At 46.6% G+C, this 24279-nt stretch overlaps 1 protein-coding gene across 4 annotated transcripts in view; it reads right to left on the bottom strand.

The window, feature by feature from the left end:
* The window catches only part of FLNA (filamin A), a 98253-nt gene that overhangs the window by 43504 nt on the left and 30470 nt on the right, over positions 1–24279 (bottom strand). For all 4 annotated transcript variants that reach the window (XM_061614247.1, XM_061614248.1, XM_061614249.1 and 1 more), the window contains exons 4-21: positions 23365–23462; positions 22831–22978; positions 21999–22117; positions 21809–21886; positions 21546–21708; positions 18390–18590; positions 17731–17868; positions 14437–14563; positions 12853–12989; positions 11174–11367; positions 10321–10434; positions 10006–10149; positions 8896–9019; positions 6722–6882; positions 6537–6627; positions 5484–5653; positions 4898–5015; positions 2045–2307 (exon numbers count right to left, since the gene is read on the bottom strand). In XM_061614247.1, coding sequence (XP_061470231.1) covers positions 2045–2307; positions 4898–5015; positions 5484–5653; positions 6537–6627; positions 6722–6882; positions 8896–9019; positions 10006–10149; positions 10321–10434; positions 11174–11367; positions 12853–12989; positions 14437–14563; positions 17731–17868; positions 18390–18590; positions 21546–21708; positions 21809–21886; positions 21999–22117; positions 22831–22978; positions 23365–23462 — 2588 coding nt within the window. The remainder of the gene's footprint in view (positions 1–2044; positions 2308–4897; positions 5016–5483; positions 5654–6536; positions 6628–6721; positions 6883–8895; positions 9020–10005; positions 10150–10320; positions 10435–11173; positions 11368–12852; positions 12990–14436; positions 14564–17730; positions 17869–18389; positions 18591–21545; positions 21709–21808; positions 21887–21998; positions 22118–22830; positions 22979–23364; positions 23463–24279) is intronic.

The raw sequence follows: 24279 nt of genomic DNA, 5'->3' as shown, positions 1-24279 counted from the left end.
ATGGGAAGCCCACAAGCAGGGCCTGAGCACAAGAGCACCCTCCCCTCCTGCGGCTTCCAGCAACTGGTTTTCAGAAGCATACTGCCTCTGACTATGGTGGCAAAGCACAGCCATCATGGCTGGTAGCCATTGCTAGCCTTATCCTCTGTGAATTTGCCTAACCCTCTTTTAAAGCTGAGGTGGTGGCCATCACTGCCTCTTGTGGGAGAGAATTCCACAGTTTATGCGCTGCATGAAGAAGTACTTTCTTTTGTCTGTCCTGAGTCTTCCAACATTCAGCTTCATTGAATGTTCATGTTGTTTCCCATCTAGGACCTCCATATGTCCCATGACAGGACCCCCTTGCCTAAGTCTAGGTATGTTAAGTGGCTGGAGTTTTGCTGGCCAGGCCACAATCTTACTACTGCCCAGTTATAAGAATGGAAGGTTTACAGAGTCAGTGAGAAAGCATAGTCAGTGTCTTGAACACAGCAAGTTTGGTTAGGATAGGATACAATTCAAGAAAGGGCACACTGCACATGCCCTAGGACACCACACCACATTGAATCTGCTTTAACTGCATTGGTTGATGACTTAAGAAGAGCCTTAGATAGAGGAGAATACACCTTCCTCGCCCTTCTCGATCTGTCGGCAGCCTTTGATACGGTTGATCATACCATCCTTTTAGATCGATTAATGACCATGGGTGTTCAAGGAAGTGTCTTGCGTTGGTTTCGCTCCTACCTTAGCGGGAGAACTCAAAGAGTAGCATTGGGGGAAGAGGTTTCTGAGCCTTGGCCGTTGGAGTGTGGAGTGCCACAGGGCTCGATTCTTGCCCCAATGCTCTTTAATGTTTACATAAGACCACTGGGTGATCTTATTCGGAGCGTGGGCCTACAATTCCATCAATATGCAGATGACACTCAGATTTACCTGTCCTTTAAATCTTCCCCTCAGGTAGCTATAACACAACTAACCAATGGGCTAGAACTAATAGGGGAATGGATGTCCAGGAATAAATTGCGGCTAAATCCTGAGAAAACTGAAATCCTCCTGGTAGGCGATCGAACTAAATTAGGGATAACTCAAGTGACCTTTAATCAAGTCTCCGTTCCCTTGAGTGATCAAGTTTGTAGTCTAGGCATCATCTTGGACTCTCAATTGACAATGGAGGCCCAGGTTGTGGCTGTAAGCCGAACTGCACTTTACCACCTGTCCCTTATCCGTAAAATCTGTCCATTTCTCCCTAAGCATCTTCTACCGACTGTAGTAAGTGCCCTGGTTCTTTCCCGTCTGGACTTCTGTAATGCCTTGTATATAGGTTTACCTATGAGAACCATGCGTAAACTTCAACTTGTTCAGAACGCGGTGGCATGACTTATTAAGGGTTGTAACCGGAGAGAACACATCACTCCAATCCTACGGGAACTTCATTGGCTCCCGATAGTGTCAAGGGTGAAGTTCAAAATACTGGTTATAACCTATAAGTCTTTTTGTGATGCTGGCCCAATTTATTTGAAGAACAGACTTTCTCTTCTTGGAGAAGGTGGTCGTACTAGATCCTCAGCCATTAGATCTCTTGTGGTTCCTTCAATTAGAGTGGCTAAATTAGCTGGCACTAGGTCCAAAGCCTTCTCTATTGCGGCTCCATTGTTATGGAACTCCCTGCCAGTAGCCATCCGCCGAGCAGCTGAAGACCTGGCTTTGAGTAGGCAGGAGGAGAAATTTGTTTAGCTGTGTAGTTAATGCTGTGAATTCGGTTTATGGTTTATTTTGATCCTCTATTTAATTTATTTGACTGTTCTGTATTAGTTTTTGGTTATGTATTATTCTTTTATTGTACGTTGCCTAGAGTGACAGGATTTTACCTGCCAGATAGGCGTCTAATAAATTGTGGATAATAATAATAATAATGAAGAACATACCTGCTCCAAGAAACAGCCCAGACTTCTAGAACAGAAGAGATACGAGGCACTGCAGTTTCAAGCCTCCACATTCTCCCCAGAATAAATGAGTCACAACTGAGAAATCCCAATCTACCTGGCCAAATGCAGGGGACTCTTACCTTGGATGGGTTGGTTGGGGGTACAGCCTCCACAGGGAAGGGGCTGCCTGGGACAGGCACTCCATCATAGGTCACATCTACTTCATAAGGTCCCTCTTCCCGAGGGATGAACTTCACCACACTGTTGTCAGCGCTGAGGCCTGGCTCCACCTTACAGGGCACAGGCTTGCTGGAGGGGCCTGTGATCTTGGCAGCCACCTTGCCTTGGCCACCTGCCCCCTTCGATTTGACGGTGAACTCCTGGTCCTTGCCTACTTCCACTTCTGCAAAGAAGGATTTGTGTGTGTCAGAGATCTTTTATCTATACGGCCCTTTGACCAAAAAGAAGTCATGCTCCTCAAGGCCAAAGATTCCTACCTACAAGTCCTATGCCATGCCTGCCTTATGCAGAGTGCTGTAAGAACCTTCTAACGGGAGGAAGGGTGAGATATAAATCTAATTAAATAAATAAAGCACAGAGTCTGAACCACCCATTAGATTCCTAGGTAGCAGTTTTGAGATTTATGGCGCCATATCCTTAGGCTTGAAGAAGGTGACAATATTTTGTGGTTGGGGTTAAGCAGAGGAGGGAGTGATACTGCCATGACTAATGTTTCCTGAAAAAACAAGGAGACCTTGGAGTGCTTCCAACAGTTTGGCCCTGGCAGGTCTCCAGGAAGGGAAAGATTTTATCCGGCAGCCGCTAGGGAGGCATTGAGAGAGAGATTGCCTGTTCTGCAAATGGGAAAGTTTCCCCATCATGGTTTGACCTCACAGAACCCTGCAACTATAGCTCTTCCCAAAGGAGCTTGGGATTTTTGTACTAGATGGTGGCAAAATGCCTTTGAGTTCTGGGCAGGGCAAGGAACCACAACACCTGTTTAAAGCTTGTTGAAGTTGGTAGTATAGATGGACCCACAGGTTTTTTTCTTGTATGGGACTCAACCACATGGTATAGAGAGGACTATGCATGCGTATGCATGCAGCAACTTGAATGTGACATAGGGAGAGGAAGGGTGAATGATGGAGATGGGAAGGAGAGCAATATTGCCCTAGCGCAGAATTCAGCATCCTAAAGGCTCACAGAGGGCTGCCCCTTTAAAAAAAGCAATTGCATGTAGCTCAACATCTAGCAAGACTCACTAATCATGTCACAACAGGTGCTTCCCATCACTGGCTGGGAAGGAGCAGGGGAGATGGGCTGGCAAAAATGCAAACCATCACAGCCTCCAATGTAAGTTCTACTGGATGGTTCTGCAGGGTTTTTTTGAGGGTGGAAGATGAGAAACGGGAATGCTGTTGCCATTGTGGGAGGTACTCCATGTGTTTCAATGTAATTTAGCCCCCGAGAATCTTACCTTTTACTGGAAACAAGCTTCTACCCTAGTCCTTATGGTTAGACGATATGCTTAGTAATAAAAAAGTACGCTTAAAGATATGCCTGACAAGGCTTCATGAATCTCATAAGCCCATGATGGCAAGTGATAGTATATGGGTGCAGAAACTCCATTCTATCAATGCTCTGCAAAACTGTAAGACTACATAAACCTGTTCATATACACTTGCACTTGTGGGAGATTCCATTTAGCAGCCTAAGATCAAGCCCTGCTTCTGCTTCCCAGGGGCCAACTAGTCCCACAGGAGTGCTGAAACTCATGAGCTCTTAGGTCTGATCACAGAAGGCTTTGCCAGTAGGCTGCAAACACTGGCTTTATATTTACTGTCATCTTCAAGGATTGCCTTGGACATGGCCGATCCTACTTCAAAGTTAAGGACTATGCGGAAGTAAAGTCCACTAGAACCTGAAGGATATGCTAGGATCAAATTGTATTAGGTGTTAAATGACCTTTTAAAAAACCATTAAAAACATCAACAGGAGCTGTGTGAAGCAGCAGTTGTACAGTTTAGTCCTTCCTAATCTGGTGCCCAGCAGATGTTTTGGACTAGAACTCCCCATCAGCCCAGGTCAGCACAGTCATTATTCATAGTTTAAAAAACACAAAGAAAAGCCACCATGTCCTCAAGGCAAGTAATCCAAGGAGCAATTTAGATCAGCTTCCAACTTGCAGGGACATTAGGCCTTACTGAAGCTGTCTTGCCTTATCCCAGTTTAGATTCTCATTCTGCTTTTATAAATCAGGCTTACTCTAACGAACAAAGGCTTTTTAAAGTGTAAAAACAGATTTTGTTCTTTGAGTATGCCGGTGAGACCACAGCCTGCAATTCTGAATAGTTGAAAAAATGGCAGCAGAACCATGGAGCGATGCAATTAGAGACAGGATGACTTCACACAGACCCTGCCCTGTTACTACTTCAAAAGTATTTTAATCAGCTGTGTCAATTATGGCCTAAGAGGATGAAAAGCCAGTCAATTTCCTAAAGGTTCCCTACAAGGTCACCTAGAGGAGAAGCTGATGAAAAAAATAGCTATTTACAAGCCTGCCCAACTCATTTTCACAGGCTCAGGGTTTGTGGGTATTATTCTGCACATGTGCAGAGGGCTGTATAATTTTATATTGACTGCAGAATTGAGACACCCTGAGGATCTCTGCTGTTTTTTTTTTAGAGCAGAGATGGGGGAACCTGAGGCCCTCCAGATGTCAGTAGATGATGGGAATTATAGCTCAGCAGCAGCTAGGGGACAACAGGTTCCCTATTCCTGTTTTAGAGGTAGGTTTCTAGCCCTCTAATTGCCAAAGATACGCTATAGTAATGTCATAATGCCAGATCGTCTCCAAAAATAGAGAGGGGGGCTCAGCAGGATCTGTACTGTACTGTAATGATGAGCATAGCGCATCACCTTATCCTAGGATTAGCAAAAAAACCAGACAAAAACATTTCTGTGCCCAACATTTCAGTCACTGAGATACATACTGTCACCAAGTCCAGAGATCTTGATCTTGCTGAGGTCCACGGTGGGTGCCACTCCCACACTGAATGGACTTTTGGGGATGTGGTCTCCTCCATATGTTACATTCACCCCAATGTTACCCTGAAAGTCAAGAACCACCACTGTCATCCCTTAGAGGCACCACTTTTGAGTGATAAAAAGATCTAATGCACAGCCTTCCCCACCCTTACCCTAACATCTCCAGGCCATGGCCAAGTCCAGTTTGTAACCTGGGCAGTTTTATCAAGGTTGTAGCCCTGTGACTAGATTGCAACAAGACATCGGGCAGGGGCTCCAATAAATAGTCTTTCCGTAGAAAAAATATCTTACATGCAGCATGACAGTGGCGAGGCTAGGCCAGAACATCAAGTCTGTATTGCAAGCTATCTAACATCCCATTCTTCCAAAAATGCACCTCCAGGTTCCTGATTCCATGCTTTTACTGATAGTCATGCCAGATCCAGATCCAGCCAGCTTAGTGCACTGTGGGGCGAGATCTGCTGCTGACCATGAAATCATGCTTCAGGTATAAGTGAACCCTTGACCTCGCACCTCCTCCCCATGACTCACCTGCTGCACAGGGGTGTATTTGACAGTATAGGTGTTATCATGGTGATCAATTATTTCGGAGTCTCTAACGGCCTCTCCCTTGGCTGGGCCAGTGAACTGGACATCCAGCTTGGCCTTGCCAGCTGCCTTGGTGTTGACCGTGAAGTAGGTCGGTTTGCCGATCTCCACACCTGTGGGACAGAGAGATGAATGTTAAACAACTGTCCTAATGTGTTCCTTGATACTCTGCTTACCTGCAGTTCCACCACCAAAACACAAAAAGTTCACTCAGAGCCACCTCTGCATGGCTTTTACTATCTTGTCTAGGTTGGAGTTCCATCCATTTTGCAAGTCAGTACACTCAACACAATGCTTTTCTCCATTGCCTTCCAGTGGCAAGGAAATAGCTGTCCATTTCAGAGGCTTGGTATTCCCCTCTCCTTCCCTGATCCCTCCACTACAGGGAGTCACACTGCACTTCCCACTTCCAAAAGGGGAGGCTGAGGAATTCTGTTTAATTCTAGGACTGCATCAAACACAGAACTCCCTGGGATGCCTTCTCCTTCCAAACCTGGGAGAACATTTGGGCCGCAGAGTAAGGCAGGCCTGCAAGCCAACTGCAGGCCCCTCCCTGCCATGTGACTTCCTGGGTATATTCCCGATAATCATTTGTTGCTTGCATGGCCTCCAACAGTGTGGGATGGGGATGCAATGCTCTTCAAGGAGCGTGCAGGATTAAATAAAGCCCCATCCCACAAAAGTTTGCTAAACCATGCCCCCAACTCCTGGCAGTCTTCTACAAAATGAGGACATGATGGGGCTGGCACCCTGCAATTCAAGCACTGCCCTGGACTCAAGAGTCACCCATACTTGCCAAGCTTTTAAGACAGGCATCACTGTGTCTAAAGACAGGCAGCTCTACAGCTCCTGTACAAATACTTTAAAAGGAACAGATGCCTTTTCATTGGAATTACAGTCATCTTTGCCCCAGTCTAGGCCCTGCTTCTAGACTCCCGACTCCCAGCCCTGCATGCAGCCCCATTCCACACCCCTTCCTGGAGCATCTCAGCTCACCACTCCTGTTGAGTCCAGGTCCTTCGGCTTTGACTTTGCTGGCATCATGCGAGGGATCCACTTTGATTCTGATGGGACTGGTGGGGGTGGCCTGCAGACAAACAGGAAGCAGGTGAAAAACACTGCACTCCTGACACTCGCCTGGCCTCCCATGCCCACCATTCTGCTGCAAGGAGAGGCCATACCTGGTCAGCGAAAAGCACCATGATGGTGTAGCTGCCAGCACCACGGGGTGTGTACTTAACGGTGAAGGTGTCATTGTCATTCCGAATGATGTCAAAGTCTATGTCTGCCTCAGCCGGGCCCACAACACCTGGTGCACACTTTATGCCAATGCTCACATCACCTTTGAAGAAGCAAAATGATGAGTCGGTGTGGGAGCGGGACAGCTGGTTTAACTGGAAAGCATTTACCTCATTACAGCCTGCCCAAGTATGCACCACAGGAAGGAACCTTTGGTCCTCTAGATGTTGTTGGACTCCAACTGCCATCAGCCCCAGCCAGCATGGTCAAGGGTGATGGGAGCTGTAGGCCAACAGTGCCTGGAGGACCACAGGTTCCCTAATCATGGTGTCACAGGTCTCCAATCCTGAAATTAATACATAGGATTGTACTGCTACAACATCTGATGCAGTGTTACAGGTGTTTTGTATCTACCCAGAGTTAAAGTAGTCTTGCACACACCCAGCAATATAAAAGGTAACAATCTTGTAGACTAGAGACCCTACACTGGAGTAAATGAAGAGGTTCTTTCAGCACCTACACTACAACTAAGTAGTTTTGGTCACGGGTCATTTGCCACAGTTAAAAGCCTATTGTTTGCATTCTGACAGGGGCAACCAAGGAGCCCCAAGCCTTCTTCTCTAGCTTGGAGCTGGGAATTGTCCTCCCAGCTGCACTGAGTTTCAGAGGGCTTCAAGCAAGGAGAGAAGAAGCACACACACACTCCAGCTCCAAGCTAGAGAGGAAGACTGGGGCTCCTGCCTGTTTACGAGTGAGTGAAAGGGTGTGCTCAGAAACATGTCTGCACTAGTGTGTACCAACACAAGACCCCTGCTCCCCTCACTGGCCCCAGAGGTTTGAAACTGAGGGGAGCAGGGGGTCATCCCTGGCCTCCTGCAGACACACTGTGAGGACTAAGGAAGCAGTTCTAGGAAATGTGTACTTGGGAGTAAGCTCCACTGAACACAATGGAACATGATTTCCAGCAAAGTCTTAGGAGTCCACTGCAGTAGAGAGGGAGGGTCTTAATGATCTAGCTTGGCAACAGAGGCCAAAGTCTGTCAACACCTGGTTTTAGTCCTATAGCATTCAGGGCTGCTAGGAGATAGAGAGGGGCATTTCGACAAAGGTGGGCTAGAGATTTCTCAGCATCTTCCCCCCGACTTTAACTCCCAGAATTCTTTCAGAAGCCGCAACTGTAATGAAGATACAACCCAGCAAGCCATGCATGCCCATGAAGTACGTAAGGAACTCAAGGTACTACTAGCAAAATACTGGCTAGAGGAGCAGTCAGCAGCTAAGAGTGAGTATGTCTTGAGGAAAAGGGAATAGTGACTTGCAGGGTAGCTCACATGAAAAAAGCCTTCTGTCCCCAATTAATGATTGATTTGACAATTCCCACCACCTGCTGCTGCTAGATCAGTTCAAAGTTTATGAAGCCCAGCATCCTGTTCCCAACAGTGGTACATCTTCCCTCTCCATTTCAATATCAGCTTATGGGGGCAGAAGTACAATGCCTCTGAACATGGGAGTTCCATCTTAGGCATTGTCGCTAACCCCATTAGGAGATTTTTTAGAGCCATCTAAAAAAAGTAAACATTTCCAGAGATAACACAATGTTAATTTGCTGAAGCAAAAAGCTACAACACAAAGACTCTTGTGATAGTCTTTATAAAGACTAACAACTCATTATGACATAACCTCCTGTTAACTCACGCCATGAAAGCTTGTGGACTTCATCTGACAGAAGTGGGCTTGAGTCCACAAAAGCTTATGCCATAATAATTTTTTTCTAAGACAGAGGCTACAGTAAAGCCAGCTTCTGATGAGAACCACATGAACCTCAGTATACAGTCTCCGTCCTAGTGCAGTAGGCTGGGCCAGGCCCCCTGCCGTTCCCTCAATACTACACAGCATCTACTTGCAAACAAGAGCACCCTCTTAGCTTCCCTCCAGCTCTGCTTTAATGTTGATTAATAGCAGGGGGGTGGGCCGAGAGAAGGCAACTAACCTATCAGATCTGTGCTTTCACCACAACCAATCTTGCCCTCATGACAGGGGCTTCTAACCCTTTATTCCAGCAATGGCAGACCCAGCATTCCTGGAAATTAAGAGATGAAAGCCCTTCTAGTCTCACCCTGTCCAGCTTCTGTGCAGTCTACTGTAAAGTAGGTTGGCTCATGAGCTTTCAAGCCAGTCTTTGCCACGCCAGGACCATACACTTTCACTTTGTTGGGGTGACTGCCAGCTCCAACGTTGACCTAGAGCAAGAGAGACAAAAAAATATTATCTTTGGGTGCATATCCTCCAGAGCTGGGATGCATAGCTCAGTTAAGCTGTGGTAGTTGTTGCTGTGACAAAAGGTAGACCCCCCTGCAGCCAATTTGTTTCCTGGGCACTTGTCCTAAACCAAGGATGAGGAACCTGCAGCCCTCCAGAAGTTCTTGGACTCCAACTCCCATGAGCCCTGGCCAACAAGGCCAAAAGTCAAGAATAATGGGGGCTGGAAGTTAGTCAACACCTAGGAGGACCACAGGTTCCCCACCCCTGCCCTAAAGGTTTTGAGAGGGGAAGAAAGGGGTCCCACTGCAGTGGTACTGCAGGGAGTGCTCTGCCTCCAAGACAGATATAGAGGAACTTAGATTTTAAGATGCCACAAGACTCCCATCTTAGGAAGATTAAGATATTACAATGGCAAAAGCTCTTACGGACTAGCATCCGCTTCATAAAATGCTTTCTTTATGTCGGCAGGGTACACACACGCATTTGGATGTAGAGGTTCATGGGAAATGCAGTGGAAAAAGAAATCAGTTTTAAGATTCAGAATGGCATTTTCATGGGGTTGGGGAAGAATGCAATGCTCTTCTGCTGTGATCCGAGGCCTCCACAACACAGCTCCCTTCCTGAAACTTGGCAAGTCTGCTCAGTGGAAAGGAAACCACCTAGGAGCGCCCCACATACATCACCTTGAATTCCATGATGGAAGGAAGGTGGGATGTTATCACATGCTTAATAAAAGTTTACACCACAAATGTATCAGCCAGTAGGATCCCAGTCACAGTCTACACCTGCACTAACTATTTGCTTACAGGGGGAAAGAAACTTAGCTACTTGAGCGAGTGTCTGAAAAAGGCAGTTCTTTGCCTCCCCCCAAACTGGAATTGCTTGGCAAGAGGAGGACACACATTCTTTGTCTTTTGCTCTCAGAGAGTGATTCGGGGTGAAGGAGGATGCAGAGTATACCAACCCTGTAGGGACTGTTGGGGATGTTGACTCCTCCCCATGACACCATAGTTGTGTGCTTGACAGGCTTCTTGGGCAGGTAAGAACAGCTATAGGTTCCATTTCCATTGTCCTTCACAGAAACATCTACAGGGGATCCCTCCGAGTCCTGCAGTGAACAAACAAACAGAAAATGATCAGCTACTTGCACGCTTCCCTAGTGGCCGTTTACGGATTTCAACATCCCATCCTATCACCCAGGAAGGCTCTTCTCCCATTTGTTATAGAGATAGGGACAAGACAGTCCTGTCCCCTCCACAGCACAAACACCAATTCTTACCTGTACTTGCACCTTGAGAGGTGCCTTTCCACCACTCTTTGCATCTACTGTAAACTCTGCTGGCTTATTGACCGCAACACCCGTCTTTTCTAAGCCTGGGCCATAGGCTTTTACCTGGAAAGGGGTTGGAAGAGAGGGGTGACTTGCACAGCAGCTCCTGCACAGTTTAGAACACATTGCATTGGCTAAAGTCTCTCTTTTTAGCTTATGATGGCCAACTGACCATTACCCTAGGTAGCTTGATAGTACGCGAGAAGCGGATGTCCTTCACTCGGTGGGAGCAGATTCCTTTGGCAGCAGTATGGCCACTTCATGTGTAACACTTGAGGCCGCACAACTGCTGCCAAGGACGCATCTCCACGCAGCAAGGAGTTTGTGGGAAGCTACTCCCATGTAGCTAGAGCTAGTCTTGCTCAGTTGTTATCTGGAGTGCTTGGGGGAGGGGAGGGGAGGGGGAGAACTAGAGTGGCAAACAGGAAATCAGAATCAAACTTTAGACAGCCAGCAGAACCAAGGACAATCTGCTTAAAGGCCTCTCCTACCACTGCCACTCCCCATCCAGAAGTCCCACTCAGCCTTTCCCTAACTACTCCCAAACTTCTCTGTAACCATGAGAACTACAACCTTTAGGGATAAAATCAGTTTTCCAATAATATACATGCTTGCACCAGAGAGAGCAATTGACAAGACACTCCTAAAGATGTGGCTGTAACAAGCCACCGAGGGCCCCTTATTGATTCTCAATTCTGTTCCCCTCCCAGAGTTATGCACACAAAAATGCCAGGATACACCACCCAACAGAAAAAAAAAACCCATAGGGGGACTCTCCTGTCTTCACCAAGTAATAACCTACCTTATCTGGGTGGACGTCCTTGGGAGCAGCTTTGATTTCTGCCATGAAAGGGCTGAGTCTAATGTCTTCATTGTTGCACAGCACATGGACTGCATATTCACCTGGCTCCTGGGGCCAATAGCGCACATCACAGGAGCCATCACCTTTGTCATCACACTCAATCTTTGCTTGTGAGGGACCCTCCACGGAGAAGCCTGCAAGGGGTGCAGGGAGAATGGTCAAGGAACATGTGCAAAACAGGGGATTAGCTCAAGAGTGCATCAACTCTCAGAAATGCCAATCCCAGACACTGGACAAGAGATACATTATCTTGGAACACTTCAGCCACTTGTATTTAGCTTAGTTTTTAAGGGTGACCACTAATCCTACAAAGGTTCTTAAAGCTGCTTACAGTAGAGGCAAATGAAAGTCATTGCAACCATTTTTGAGCACAGTAATTTGAACAGCAAAGGTAGAAGCGGCTAAACAAAGACTTGCCTAAATAATGGCCTTAAGCAGACCAAAGTGACTGCAAGTGAATGGGCAGGTGGGCTTCCTCAGGCAAAAGTATCCCAAAGAAAGATGTTATTACTGCAGAGATTCTGTCCCTATAGCCACCTGTCTAGCCTCAGAAAGGCCTCCAATTACTTCAGTCTATAGCAGCCTTTCCCAACCAGTGTGCCTCCAGATGTTGTTGGACCACAATTCCCATCTTTCCTGACCATTGGCAATGCTGGCTGAGGCTGATGGGAGTTGTGGTCCAACAACATCTGGAGGCACACTGGTTGGGAAAGGCTGGTCTATAGGGCAGCGGATGGCTTTTCTTCATCCTTTAGCCCCAAACCATTTACAGCAGGGGTGGCTAAACTGTGGCCCTCCAGATGTTGCTTGACTCCAATTCCCATCAGCCACAGCAACAATGGCCAATCATCAGGGATGGTGGGAGTTGAAGTCCAACAGCTTCTGGAGGGCCACGGGTTAGCCAGGTCAGATTTAAAACCCTAAGAGGTCAGGCAGCATTTTGGGTTGTGCCCAGACACAAAATGGAAACTAAAGGGAATCCCTTTTGAGCAGATGCATTTCTTCATCAAGTCTGTCCCCATTGAAGCAGAGTCATCTTCAAAAGGCAGCCCCATGTAAGAGCGTATTGTGATAGCTTCAAGATAGGGGGATAACAGGGTGCACACCATGGTGGCCAAATCCACATCTCCATGGGAATAGGGCAGGCAGCGGACTAGGACAAGCCAACGGAAGCACAATACATGATAGGGACTGGCCAAGAACAGGTGATCCCAATACTGAAGGCTAGGCCTTTTCCAAGCAAGAGAACAGATCAACATCCTCTCCAAACACACTTCCTTTCAAAATTGCAAATTTTCAGTTTTTCCCCTGCTCACTTCATTCTCTCAAGATAGCCAGGAAATGGCAAGCTGTGGTAGTTCCTAGCCTTTAAAAATCACTAGATGACAAGCAGCAGCTCAGCACCAAGTACTCATACTGCCCTAGGACCTGGAGGCTCCATTTAGCATCATGGCTAGTGCCATTGAGAAGCCTGTAGTCCAGGAATCCGTTTGATCTTTGAAACCATCTAAGTCAGGACGCAACCTCATTATGAATTCCCCGAGTTAGTTATCTATTGCATAAACACCAATGCATGAATGCCAAGCCAAGTGTGGTCATCTTTAGACTTTCCCAGTTACCTAGCGTGCCAACATCATCTCCGATGGCCTCCACCACGAAATCAGCTGACTTGCCCACCGCACCTCCTTCCAAGCCTGGCCCCCAGGCTCGCACCTTCTGGTTTGTACATTCCATCCCCACTTTTACCTCAAACGGGCTTAAAAAAAAAGCAGAGAAGATACTGTCAATATTCAGTCTTGGCCATAAGGTCAAATGGGTTATTTTAACAGGTTGATCACCATAAGGAAGCCTGCCCAAACATGCTGCAGCAATACAGCTGGTGCAGTTGCTAGTCATTACTTGAAGAATGTCTGTCACCCTTCCTGCATCCAAGCGCAGAGCAAGACAACTGCAGCAGGCCAGCCCTGGTGTTAGGCAAAGTGAGGGGACCACCTCAGGCAGCTGATTTTGCATGACAAGAAAGGAATTCAGATTGTTAATTTATTACAGCTGTATTTTATTTTTTTACTGCCAGGGAGGGGGCTGAGGGAGAGGCGCTTATGCGAGTTTCTGCCTTAGATGCAGAAATAGCTTGATTGGCCTTGAGCCCTACGCACCTGGACATGGGGAGGTGGAAAAGTCATTTACTGCTCCAATTCAGCAGCATGACAGCTTGGGCTGGCTCTCTGCAAAATTATTGTGAATGGACTGAGCTAGCCCTCCCCAAAATGCAGACCCCTTGGTAAATTATTAAGTTCCACCTACTCTGCTTTGCCTAAATATAAATCTCTTGAGTAGATAATCTTTTTTGCCCCCAAGGGGTTCTGCTGAACACACGCACATCTATAACCTAACCAAGGACACATTCACACCAGACATTTATTCCACTATTATTCCACATTTAACAATCATAGCTTCCCCCAAAGTATCCTGGGACTGTGGTTTGTGAAGGGTGCTGAGAGTTATTAGGAGGCCCCAATTCTCCTCAGACAGCAACAATTTGCAAAGTAGTTTAACAGTCAGTTCCTCTTCCCACAGAACTCTGGCAATTATAGTTTTGTGAGAACAGAACATTAGAACAGGAATCTCCTAACAACTTTCAGCACCCTTCAGAAACTACAGATCCCAGAATGCTTTGGGGGAAGCCATAACTGTTTAAAGTGGAATAATAGTGGAATAAATGTATGGTGTGAATGTGGGCCAAGGCTCTATAGGGTGAAGCAGCACATATACTCCCCCAGGAAAGGAGAGAGACGACAGAAGTACTTTTGTGGCAACCAGAAGGGGAAGATGAAAGTATCCATTTCACCTACAATAGATCTCCACAAGCCATGCCTGCTCTCCTACGGGCCCATTTGGATCAAAAGAGGACCCATCCTGCTCCATTTTTTAAAAAAATGTATTTTTGTTGGAATTGTAATTGCATTATCTGCTTGGAGGTGTCTTTGTAAGTCACTTGGGGAGCCCTGTTTAGGGATGAGAAGTAGGATCTAAAATATTCTTTAGATACAAATAAAATGAAAACTTGTCAAGCTGAATACTAGGAGATCCCAGGCATTACCACAACTCATGGTATCACTTTGAGCCTCATCAAGCAACTCCCTTCCCACCTCTTTCCTATGGAAAGAACTCCTACTCCACTCCTGAGCCTTCCATCCTCTTACCTGCGAGGGATGTGCTGCCCACCCCAAGTGATTGTGACTGTATAGTTGCCAGGAACAGTGGGGTAGTACTCAAAGCCATACACCCCGTCACCCAGATCCTTTTGCTTGACACGTTCCTCAAGTCCTTCTGGGAGGGGAGAGAGAGATTGTAGTGGTTGAGGGGACCTTCCAAATATACAGAGGAAATAAAAATCATGTTTGCCAGTCATTTACCATAAAGAAACCTCATGTGCACCTTCATCTTGTGGAAGAGAAGCCAATGGCTTGTTGCGCACCACGTTTATTACAAGTACCAACACTGCTATGAGAGAGGGGGTGGGCTGTTTCAAATACCCAGTGGCCATGAAGCTCACTGAAGAAACTTGATCCCAGCCACAATCCCAAAGTCCTACCCTCAAAGAGTAGAGGGTAAAATGGATTCAACTCTCAAGCATTCTAGGCACACTGGAGGAAGGGCAAGAGAATACAATTGTGAAGAGGGCCAAGAGCAATTACAGGTTACTGCTGGGGATACTATCCAACAGGAGAGCCACAACTCAGTGGTACAGCATCTGTTCTGCATGCAGAAAGTCACAGGCATCCCTGGCATCTCCAGGTAGGGCTAGGAATATCCTGTCGAAAATACTGGAAAGCCACTGCCAGCCAGTGTAGACCAGTGGTGGGAAACCTCCATCTAGTCGGCCAGATTTGGCCCACCATTCTCCACAAACCATGCCCACTTACCCCACACCTGACATTACACATGACATCAGGTATAGGCCAGGTATATACATAGCTGGATCCATGCAGAAAGCAGGCTTGAACTCCTTCCACATCAGGTAATGCACCAGGGGGAGCTTCAATCCTGCTTGATTGTCATGTTCCCACCACTCTATAGGACAACTTTGACAGGTGGGCAAGACCACTCACCTGTCAGTCACTAGACTTCATTAGGACAGCAGATAATTGACAGGTGGGTGGCCCTGCCCATTTGTCCAAATTGTCCTCTGGGGGTGGAGGAAGATAAAAGCTCTGGCTCACCAGGCCAAAAAAGTTCCCCTCCCCAGTGTAGACAATATGGAACTAGATGTACCAGTGGTCTCTCTTCAAGGCAATTACCTATCAAGGTAACACTCACCCTGGGAGGGTGGTGGAGTTCTGGCAGACAAAACTCTGCTGTCCCCCTCAGCACCTGTTTGCTTTCAACAGCCCCCATCACATTTCCCTAGCAACTGCAATCTTTGCATATATGGTCCTGTGAAAGAGCCTAGATCAAAACAGACACACAGCTGCAACCAGCTCCAGTACAGCTTGGTATTCGGCGACTCAAAAGAATTCTGGATGCCCTAACTTTCTCCTCCCACCCTGACAAGCCCAGTGCCCCTTGGGGTTCTTTGCAGGCTGGAGCCTCCAAGGGAATAAACAGCAGCCACATTCTCAAGATTTTATCTTCCAGCTGGGACGGATCATATTCTTCAGCTCCAAAAAGAGTCACAGGCTTCTGAAGTCTGCCTCGGGCCTAGTTGCCCAACCCTGCCTTGAATGCTTGTGGCTTGAACCTAGGGTTACAACTGTCAAAAATCCAGCTCCTCCATCCCTCACATACCTCTGCACTGCAGCAGCCTCTCCTTCCAGCCCAGACAAGACCCCATTATGTTATCTACCAGTGGTTTGTGGCTCTGCTTGCCCTGCCATTGCTCCTAAACAATAACTTAGTTATTGCTTTGCGCAAGCAAGGAGATGTGTTGAGCCAAGAAAACAAGAGTACAAATACCATGATGAGCCCTTCCCATAGGCAACTTACACTTGTGCTAGAAGAACTTCCTGTCATAAGACCCAAGAATTTTAACAGCCCATGGGCAAACAATGAGGCTTAACAGCATCCTAGTTTAAACCACACTGGGAACTGTAGTTCTGTGAGGGAAATAAAGGTCTCCTAACAACTCTAGGCACTCTTAACAACTACAGCTCCCAGGCTTATTTGGGGGAAGCCATGACTGGTTAAAGTGGTATGACAATGCTTTAGATGTATAGTGCAGATGGGGCCTGAGTGGCAAAACAGAGACAAAAGAGATGGTACAGTTTTACCACTAACGTGCAATAGCTGTATGTAAAAGGCAATTCTGTCCCATTCTCCAGAAGCTGACCTTTGCTTACACTGAGGTTTCCTCTCAGCTCCCCATCCAAGCACTGACAAAGCCAAGTCTTGCTTAGCTTTAACAATGTTGGTGGTGTCATGCACCCCCAGTCTGTATTCTGGTCCAATCATGGGTTAACAAGTTTCAAAAACATTGACAATTAAATGCAATATGCCTGGTAGCTCCCCTATTTCAAGGTGTTAAGAACTCAGTCAGAATCTCCGTCATTGAGGGACTTACTCCATGGAGCCCTTAAGACCAGGAAAAGTAACCTCAGGCCTGGGGTGGGGGCAAATGCTGTCCAGCCCATAGGGCTCTCCTCAGGCCACATCCTTCATCAGTCCTGCTCTGCACACAGACCCTGCACTTTTGCCTTGAACCATCGTCATCCAAGGCAAGCAAGAAGCACCAAGGATGGAGATGTGAGATACATATTGTGTGTGTGCACACCTATATACAAATATATATATGACAACTGTGTATGAGTGAATGACTTTTGCATGTCTAGAGTGAAGCATACTATTTGAAGGCGAGAGTCACCTCCATTGCCCCACCCACTTTTGCCTCCAACCCCATAAGGCCCCTGGAAAGTTCTCTGCAAGGAAATGCAGCTCTCAGGCTGAAAAAAGGCTCCCCATTCCATCTGCCCACCCTTAGGAAGAGGCAGATTGTTCTTTTCCATCTTTGGGCATTCACCTATTACTTTGCTGTCACTTGAAGCAGGCAAGCTAGTTTGCCCTTGCACGAAGGGCCTACAAGGCAGGACACTTCACAAGCAGTTAACCCAGCCTGAATCACCATGTCCCCATCAACGGAAGGTCTGGCACAGCAGTACCATGTAATTGATGGTTTTCAGGCTACTCTCCTCCCACACTGATAATAAGAACTCTACAGTTTCCTCATGCTCCTCTGCTAGGTCTGGGTTTGCACTTGCCAGATGGGCTTTGCAGTATGTTGCTTCTCTTCCAAAGGGGCAACACCATACATGCTAGGGTTCTGCCTCTGACCTTGCGAAGTAGTTACACATTGGGTGCCTCTGAGCATATGCAAAGTGCAATTAGACTCCAACACTTCCCACACAGGAGAATTAGGAACTAAGTCAAAAGGTAGGGCTTCTGGGTAAGTGCACATCCCACCCACAGAAGGATGGGGGGCAACACACACACACTGGACTTACTTGGGCCTCTTATTGTAACTTTGAGCTCGCCGCTGCCAGCACCTTTTGTGTAGACTTTGAAATCTGCTGTCTCTTTCACCCGGACACCTTTGGGTTGCAGGCCTCGACCGACAGCCCGGCAAGCATTTGGGTTACATGCTGCAACAGCAGAGAGTGAGGCAGAGGATGAGTGGCATACAACCCCATGTCTCCATAGGATCCAAATGAGATTCCAGTATTTCTAATTGGATAGGTCTTTGCCATAATTAACATTCCAGGATTCTATTAGCACCTCCCCCATAAGGGATGGGTGGGATTTTAAGCCAACAGGCTGCTCCTAAGGACAGAAGTGACATGCACCCTCACCACAGATCCCCACCCACACCTGCCAAGAGTGAAATACCATTGGCCCTGGGTCCAGGAGCTGTGCAGCTGGGAGGAGATGAGTATCAGCAGAGATCCAGGAAGATGGTTCTTCAGAGAAGAGAGGACAGAGCAGAGGAGAGCTGGGCCAGGACAGGCGGAGACAGGCAGAGAGGAGAGGATAGACATTAGCACAGAATAGAGAATTGCAGAACAGAGAATCACCCCCTTCTGGCCACAAAGAGGAAACCAAGCAAAGGCAGTGGTGTTGAGGTTAAGAGACCACACTAACAAGCCCAACACCATAAGAGACTCACCTTGACCCACAGTGACAGTATACGGACTGCGGGGAATGGGGATCCCACCAAAGGTGATGTAGATGGTATACGTCCCCTCCAGGGTGGGCTTGTAGGTGCAGCGGTAGGTGCTATTGCCTTTATCCTCCAGGTGCTGCTCAACTGTTCCTTTCTTGCCAGTGGGATCTTGGATGATTACTTCAACTTCCCCAACACCAGCACCTGGTGGTTTTTTGGGGGGAGCAGGGCAAGATGAACAGACACAGATAGTATATGTAACCTTTAGCTTTCAATTATACCAAGCTTTTGATCTGGACCAAGAATGCTTCAATTTTTCTAAATCCTCCAATCCTAAACACGAAGTGGCATCAGATCAAAGCTACAATGGCTCCCAGCTATAGCCCTGGCAGCTGACAGCCTCCTTGGTTTTAGCATGAATGCACTTTCCCCCCACAGAGCTCAGAGGATGTTGAGCCATTCCCAGTCAAGATCTTGCACCGCGGGGCTACAGCAGGCTTGCAAAATAGTACTGGGTTACAAGGGCCCAACAGTCTCATCTTAAGTGGGGAAGGGAACCCAATGCCATCCAGATGATGTTGTACTCCCAACAATCCCAGTCAGTACAACCATCATTGGGCTACTCACTCCCATTATCCTTAACAAGTTGTTCTAGCTGGGGCTGAAGCCCCATCATCATCTGGAGGGCAACCAGTTCCCTGTCTCTGATCTAAAAGCAGCTCATATAGGGATATGCCATAAAGTGATTCTCCTGTTAAAACGGGATCCCTGAGAATCCCAGCTTTTAAAAGAAAACTTCCCATCCTTAGTTTCCAGTTCTTTTTGACAGGGGAGTATACAAGGTTCTAGTCTCCAGGGTTCAGATTCAGTGGCCTTGTAGGCCTCTTCCAGCTCTGCTTTGATCAACTTTTATTTTGGATAAGCCATTATCATTTTTGGCACACAGAATTTTCTTCAAATGCATTCTACACTCCAACTGCAGGGACATTAATAGCTTCCACGATTTAAGACCTCAGGAAACTCATTTGGACTTTTTAGAGACCTGTTCAGACTAATGCCCCATCCCAACTAAGTCAGGGATCCGTTTTAGAATTGTGTTCTGGACATATAAAAAGTTTTGATCTGTTAACACTAGTTGCAGTTCTTGCACTGTTGACTTGGAAGGGAAGGCTGTAACTGCTGCCAAGCAGTGACCGAACCCCAAAGTATGTTTTAGACTTGAATGCTGGTAATGGAAAAAAGCTATCAACATACAAAGGGTGGGGGGAAATCTTCACCATAGTTTGGCCTCCTGAAAAAGTTCTTGTTTATTTTTTAGTGTGAACTAAGTTTCTAGCCCTTATGGCTGCTCAGCTGTGGGGGCAGTGCCTAGTGAGATTCTCCTGCTGACAGGGTGGCTCTACAAGCTTTTCAGTGGAAAGTGGTTTTTTAAAAAAAAAAAAAGTTGTCTTGCACAGCTCCGTGGCCTTTTGCATAGCTAGCAGAATTATGCAAAAGACACACTGTGTAGTTTTTGCCTCATCTACATAATTTAAGCAGGAATTACAAGCTGATTTAGTTAGAGGTAGCATTTTAAAATTAAAACAGTCTGGAGCATAGTGTTTCTATTGCACCCTACCTTCAATGCTTATTGCACCCTTTAGATGTGCCTAATCACCAATTTAGCCAAGTCCCTAACAATTGAAGTTGCTTTTAAAAGCAGCCTTAGGTTTCTTTGCAGATGCCGTTGAGCTAATGGAAACAGCACTGTGACACCCGTCTCACAACTTTACACACTTTGTTTCAGCTTTTGCTCTGGCTCATGGTCACAGACACACAGAGACACTTTTGAAGGTAAAAAATGGAAGATTCGTTTGCTACAATTACTGTGGGATGCAAGGCATGCTCTACTAAGCAGTGGACAGGCTTCAGCTGGGATTTAGTGAAGAGACTTTTCACGCTTGGAAAAAGCGGCAAGCAATTCTGGCAAACTGCTTAGGCAGCAACTAGGTTTGAAATGAAGGTACTCATCTTCAGCCTCAGAGGAGGCTGTTCCAATATTCAACTATAAATAAAAATGGAACACCAAGACAAGAGACCAATTGTTTGCTAAGGGCTATTGGGACAAGGAAGTTACCTTTTGCCTGAAGGGAGAAGAGAAGAGCATTGGAAGGCAGGCAGGTATAGAAGATGATATTCTTGGATAAGCTGAGAGAATCAAGGATGATTGGTCTCAAAGCAAGCACTATTGTGTATTTAGCATCATGGTTTAGTTTCATATCCTGCCACGTTGAATAAGATCGTTACCCAAGAAAGTTTTGAATCTCCAGTTAAGTTAGAAAAGTTTAGAGCATATGCTTGGAAGGAGTAATATAAATGCGTATTTCTAATATTAATATAGAAGTTTGGATCATTCCCTCCCCTGCTCCATGGCATGCTGAAGAAACAGGCCTACTGTTGACCCACAGGTAAACACCAAAGACTGGACAGTAGGGGTATAAGTACTTCTAGCCACACCTTATCTAAAAGAGCCAGTGTGTGGAGCTGGTAAACCAACAAAGCTGTAAACCAGGAAGTGCCAGGTTCAAATCCTCCTCTACCATGACTAGCCTTACGCAAGCAACTCATTCACAACCTGTTCCTTTCGGTGTTCTCTGTAATCCTTTCCAGAATTCTGATAGAAGTACTGAGCACTTAAAAGCGCAACATATATACTGACTTGTTCCCAAACTGGAGATCCTCCTACCCAAAGCTGTTTCATCTCTGGAAACATGTTGATTTGATTAACAACCTAACCTCATGCTAAAAGCATGAGAATTAGAAACATTCAACTTTTGTATGGTATTTAAGCTTCCTATATACTGAGAACAGAGAACAGTTCTTCAAAGACAATTCATTGCCTTAAGTCAACTTTTCCCAATGCAGTGCCCCCCAAGATGTTGCTGGACTACAGTTCCTGTCATCTGACCACTCGCAAAGATGGCTGGGGGTGATGGGAGTTGTAGTCCAAACACCTGGAGAGCACCAGGTTAGAAAATAGTGCCTGAAGTCTTCATAGCAAGCTTCCGTCAAACCAGCTAAACTACTCCATTTGTTTTTAAGCTTGGCCCAGGGTTCAGCTGGCTAGCATCCTTTCACCCTCTCAGAAGCAGAATACCTCCCTCGCCCAATTCCACTGACCGGCAGTGAAGATCTCAAAGTAGGTGGTCTTGTTGGCAATGTTGCCGGTGGGCTCCAGGCCAGGGCCCTGGGCAGTGACCTTGCTGGCATCGCCATGTGATTTGTCCACATTCACCTCAAAGGGGCTCTTGGCAATGTGCTGCCCAGCAAACAGTACTGTCACCTGGAGCAAGAAGTGAAAGTCATCACATCTGGATTATTAAAATTAGAGGCCCAATTCTTGAATCTTCTACCCCTCAGCTACACTATATAAGGATCCTTACCTTGTGAACACCCGTCACCTTTGGCACATACCACACAGAGAATGTCCGATTCTTGTCGTTGTTGGCAATGACCTTCGCCTAGAGGACAGACACAGGAAGTTCAGCAGTGGCCAACAATGCATCCCTCAACTCTCCCACCTCAATCCCTAGCTACCCAGACCTCTCACGGGACACTCCAAATGGTACTCACTTCTTCCCGATGCCCTGCAGGGTCCTCTACATAGACCAACACTTCTCCCTGACCAGCACTGATGGTTTCAACTGTGAACTCAGCCTTCTTCTTCACCATGTTGCCCGTGGGCTCAATACCTGAAATGATCAGAGGTAGTGGTGACTGCACTGCCCCCTGGGCAAGTGATACCACTGACCTATATGGCAACTTGCGCTGTCATCTCACCACAACTGATAAGAACAAAATGATCCCAAGCAAGACCACATAATGCAGTTATCTACATGAAGGACTTGGAGGTGCTATATGCAAGCAGACTGTTAGTAAATGCAGAACATCAGCTTTGGGGCTAATTCCAGCATTGCATCTGTTCCTCAATACCTAGGAATGGGCCTAATGGCCTATAGCTAGATCTCACCATTAATATAATACAGGGACATGGAACACGTGGTCCTCCAGGTGTTGTCAGATTACAGCTCCCATCACCTCTATTCCAATGGGAATTGGAGAGCCACAGACATGGTACGGGGAAGTAGACCATCACAATGTAATCATGGGATGTCACACACAAGAGATTCAAAGTACTAAGATCTTTAATAGGAAACTTACCCTATGATGCAGCCATTTTATTCACAAGAAGTCTGTTCACAACATCTTAGGACCCCAGATGTTGTCGGACTACAACTACTATCATTCTGACCGTTGGCTAAGCTAACTGGGGATGATCAGAATTGTAGTCCAACATCTGCAAACCCCAGGCTGAAGAACACTGCCCTAGAAAAAGTCCTCCAAGCCCACCTGCTTCTCACCATACATGGAATTCCACACTCTCATCACCTGTTCCTTAACTCACCTGGCCCATAAGCTCTGGCTTTCTTGGGGTTCAACTTGGGCCTGAGGGGGGCTCCTGGCTTTAGCTTGGCTTTGGGGAACTGGGAGAGGTATGTCATAACAGAGTGCTCATCCACATTGGGATCCACAATCTCTTCAGGAGTGATTACCTACAGAGGAGAGAAAATGAACAGCTGGACAGGGCAAAGAAGAGCTGAGTATACCTCACACTGCAGCAGTCAAGTATGGAAAGGACAGAGGATGCAACTTCCTGAGAAACCCAGTTGTTTTTTAAAATAAAACTTCTAGCCCTGAAGGCTGCAGAAAGGCCCCTCAACATAGCCACTCCAAATATTTCTATGAAATCTGAACAGGATCCTTTGGGGTCAAAGGATAATGCTTTGGCACTCTGCATTGCTCACTGGTCTCTTGCCAAAACTGGAAGCAATAAAACTTTTTGCCAATGCACCAATCCACCCTATTTGCATCATTTGTCATGTAGTTCAGCTTAGCACAGAATTCTGTACAACACAGACTAAGTATTTAAGCTATTTACCTGTGGGATGCCCAACCAGTCATCAGCTTGCTGCATTGCCTCACGGGCGTTGTTGACAGGTTTGCTAGCATCCCATGAATCCCAGTCAGGGCACAGACCTATTTGAGAGAGCCCCCCCCTTCATTAGCCATAGGCAGTAACAACATTTCCACACACAGAGATTCTTCAAGCATCTACAAACAGTGTGTCTGCACCTTTGATTATGATAGATTGTTTTGTTTTGGAATATTTTAAGGTCTGTTTTTAAGATGTTTTAGAGGTGGCAATGCTGCCAACTAGATGAGCTCAAGGTAAAACAAGCAGCCATCTAGATCAGCACATTTTGGGTGCCATCATGGGTAGCACAACTGTGATCCAGGTAGCCTCCTTATCTACCAGGAGCTTCCACAGTGCCCCATTTTAATTACATTAGGTACAAATGGACTTCTGCATTTCCGGCACAAAAATGAACTTACCATAGTAAAAGTCAGGACTGCCAGTGAAAGACTAGGCCACTTTCCCAGCAGGAGTTACTACTGCACAGCCCCTCAGAGCAGCTTAATGATCAAATCAAGGAGAAAGAAAATCCATAAGCTATTGTGGGTAGCCAACGCAATACCTTCCAGAAGCATTTGGACTTCAAATCCCATCATTTCAGACCATTGGCCATGCTTTCTGGGGCTGATGGAAAACCTGGAGAGCACCACATTGGCTAGCCCTAAAAGATACTATGGTGTCAACAGTGCCAAGAACTCTGGAACCCAGACCCATGATATAGGCATGCCAGCCCCATCATTGCACATGCATGAACTTTGGTCTGCCCACACTTGTGAAGACCAGGTTAACTTCAGGTATGAGGGAGGCCCTGGTGACCTCATATACCCATTAGTCTCCTCCCCAAATCATCAGTAGCCTTCTCTTCACATGCACACACAG

The sequence above is a fragment of the Rhineura floridana genome, chromosome 3, assembly GCF_030035675.1.
Source record: "Rhineura floridana isolate rRhiFlo1 chromosome 3, rRhiFlo1.hap2, whole genome shotgun sequence".
Taxonomy (NCBI): Eukaryota; Metazoa; Chordata; class Lepidosauria; order Squamata; family Rhineuridae; genus Rhineura; species Rhineura floridana.
This window is presented reverse-complemented; position numbering and strand designations above follow the sequence as displayed.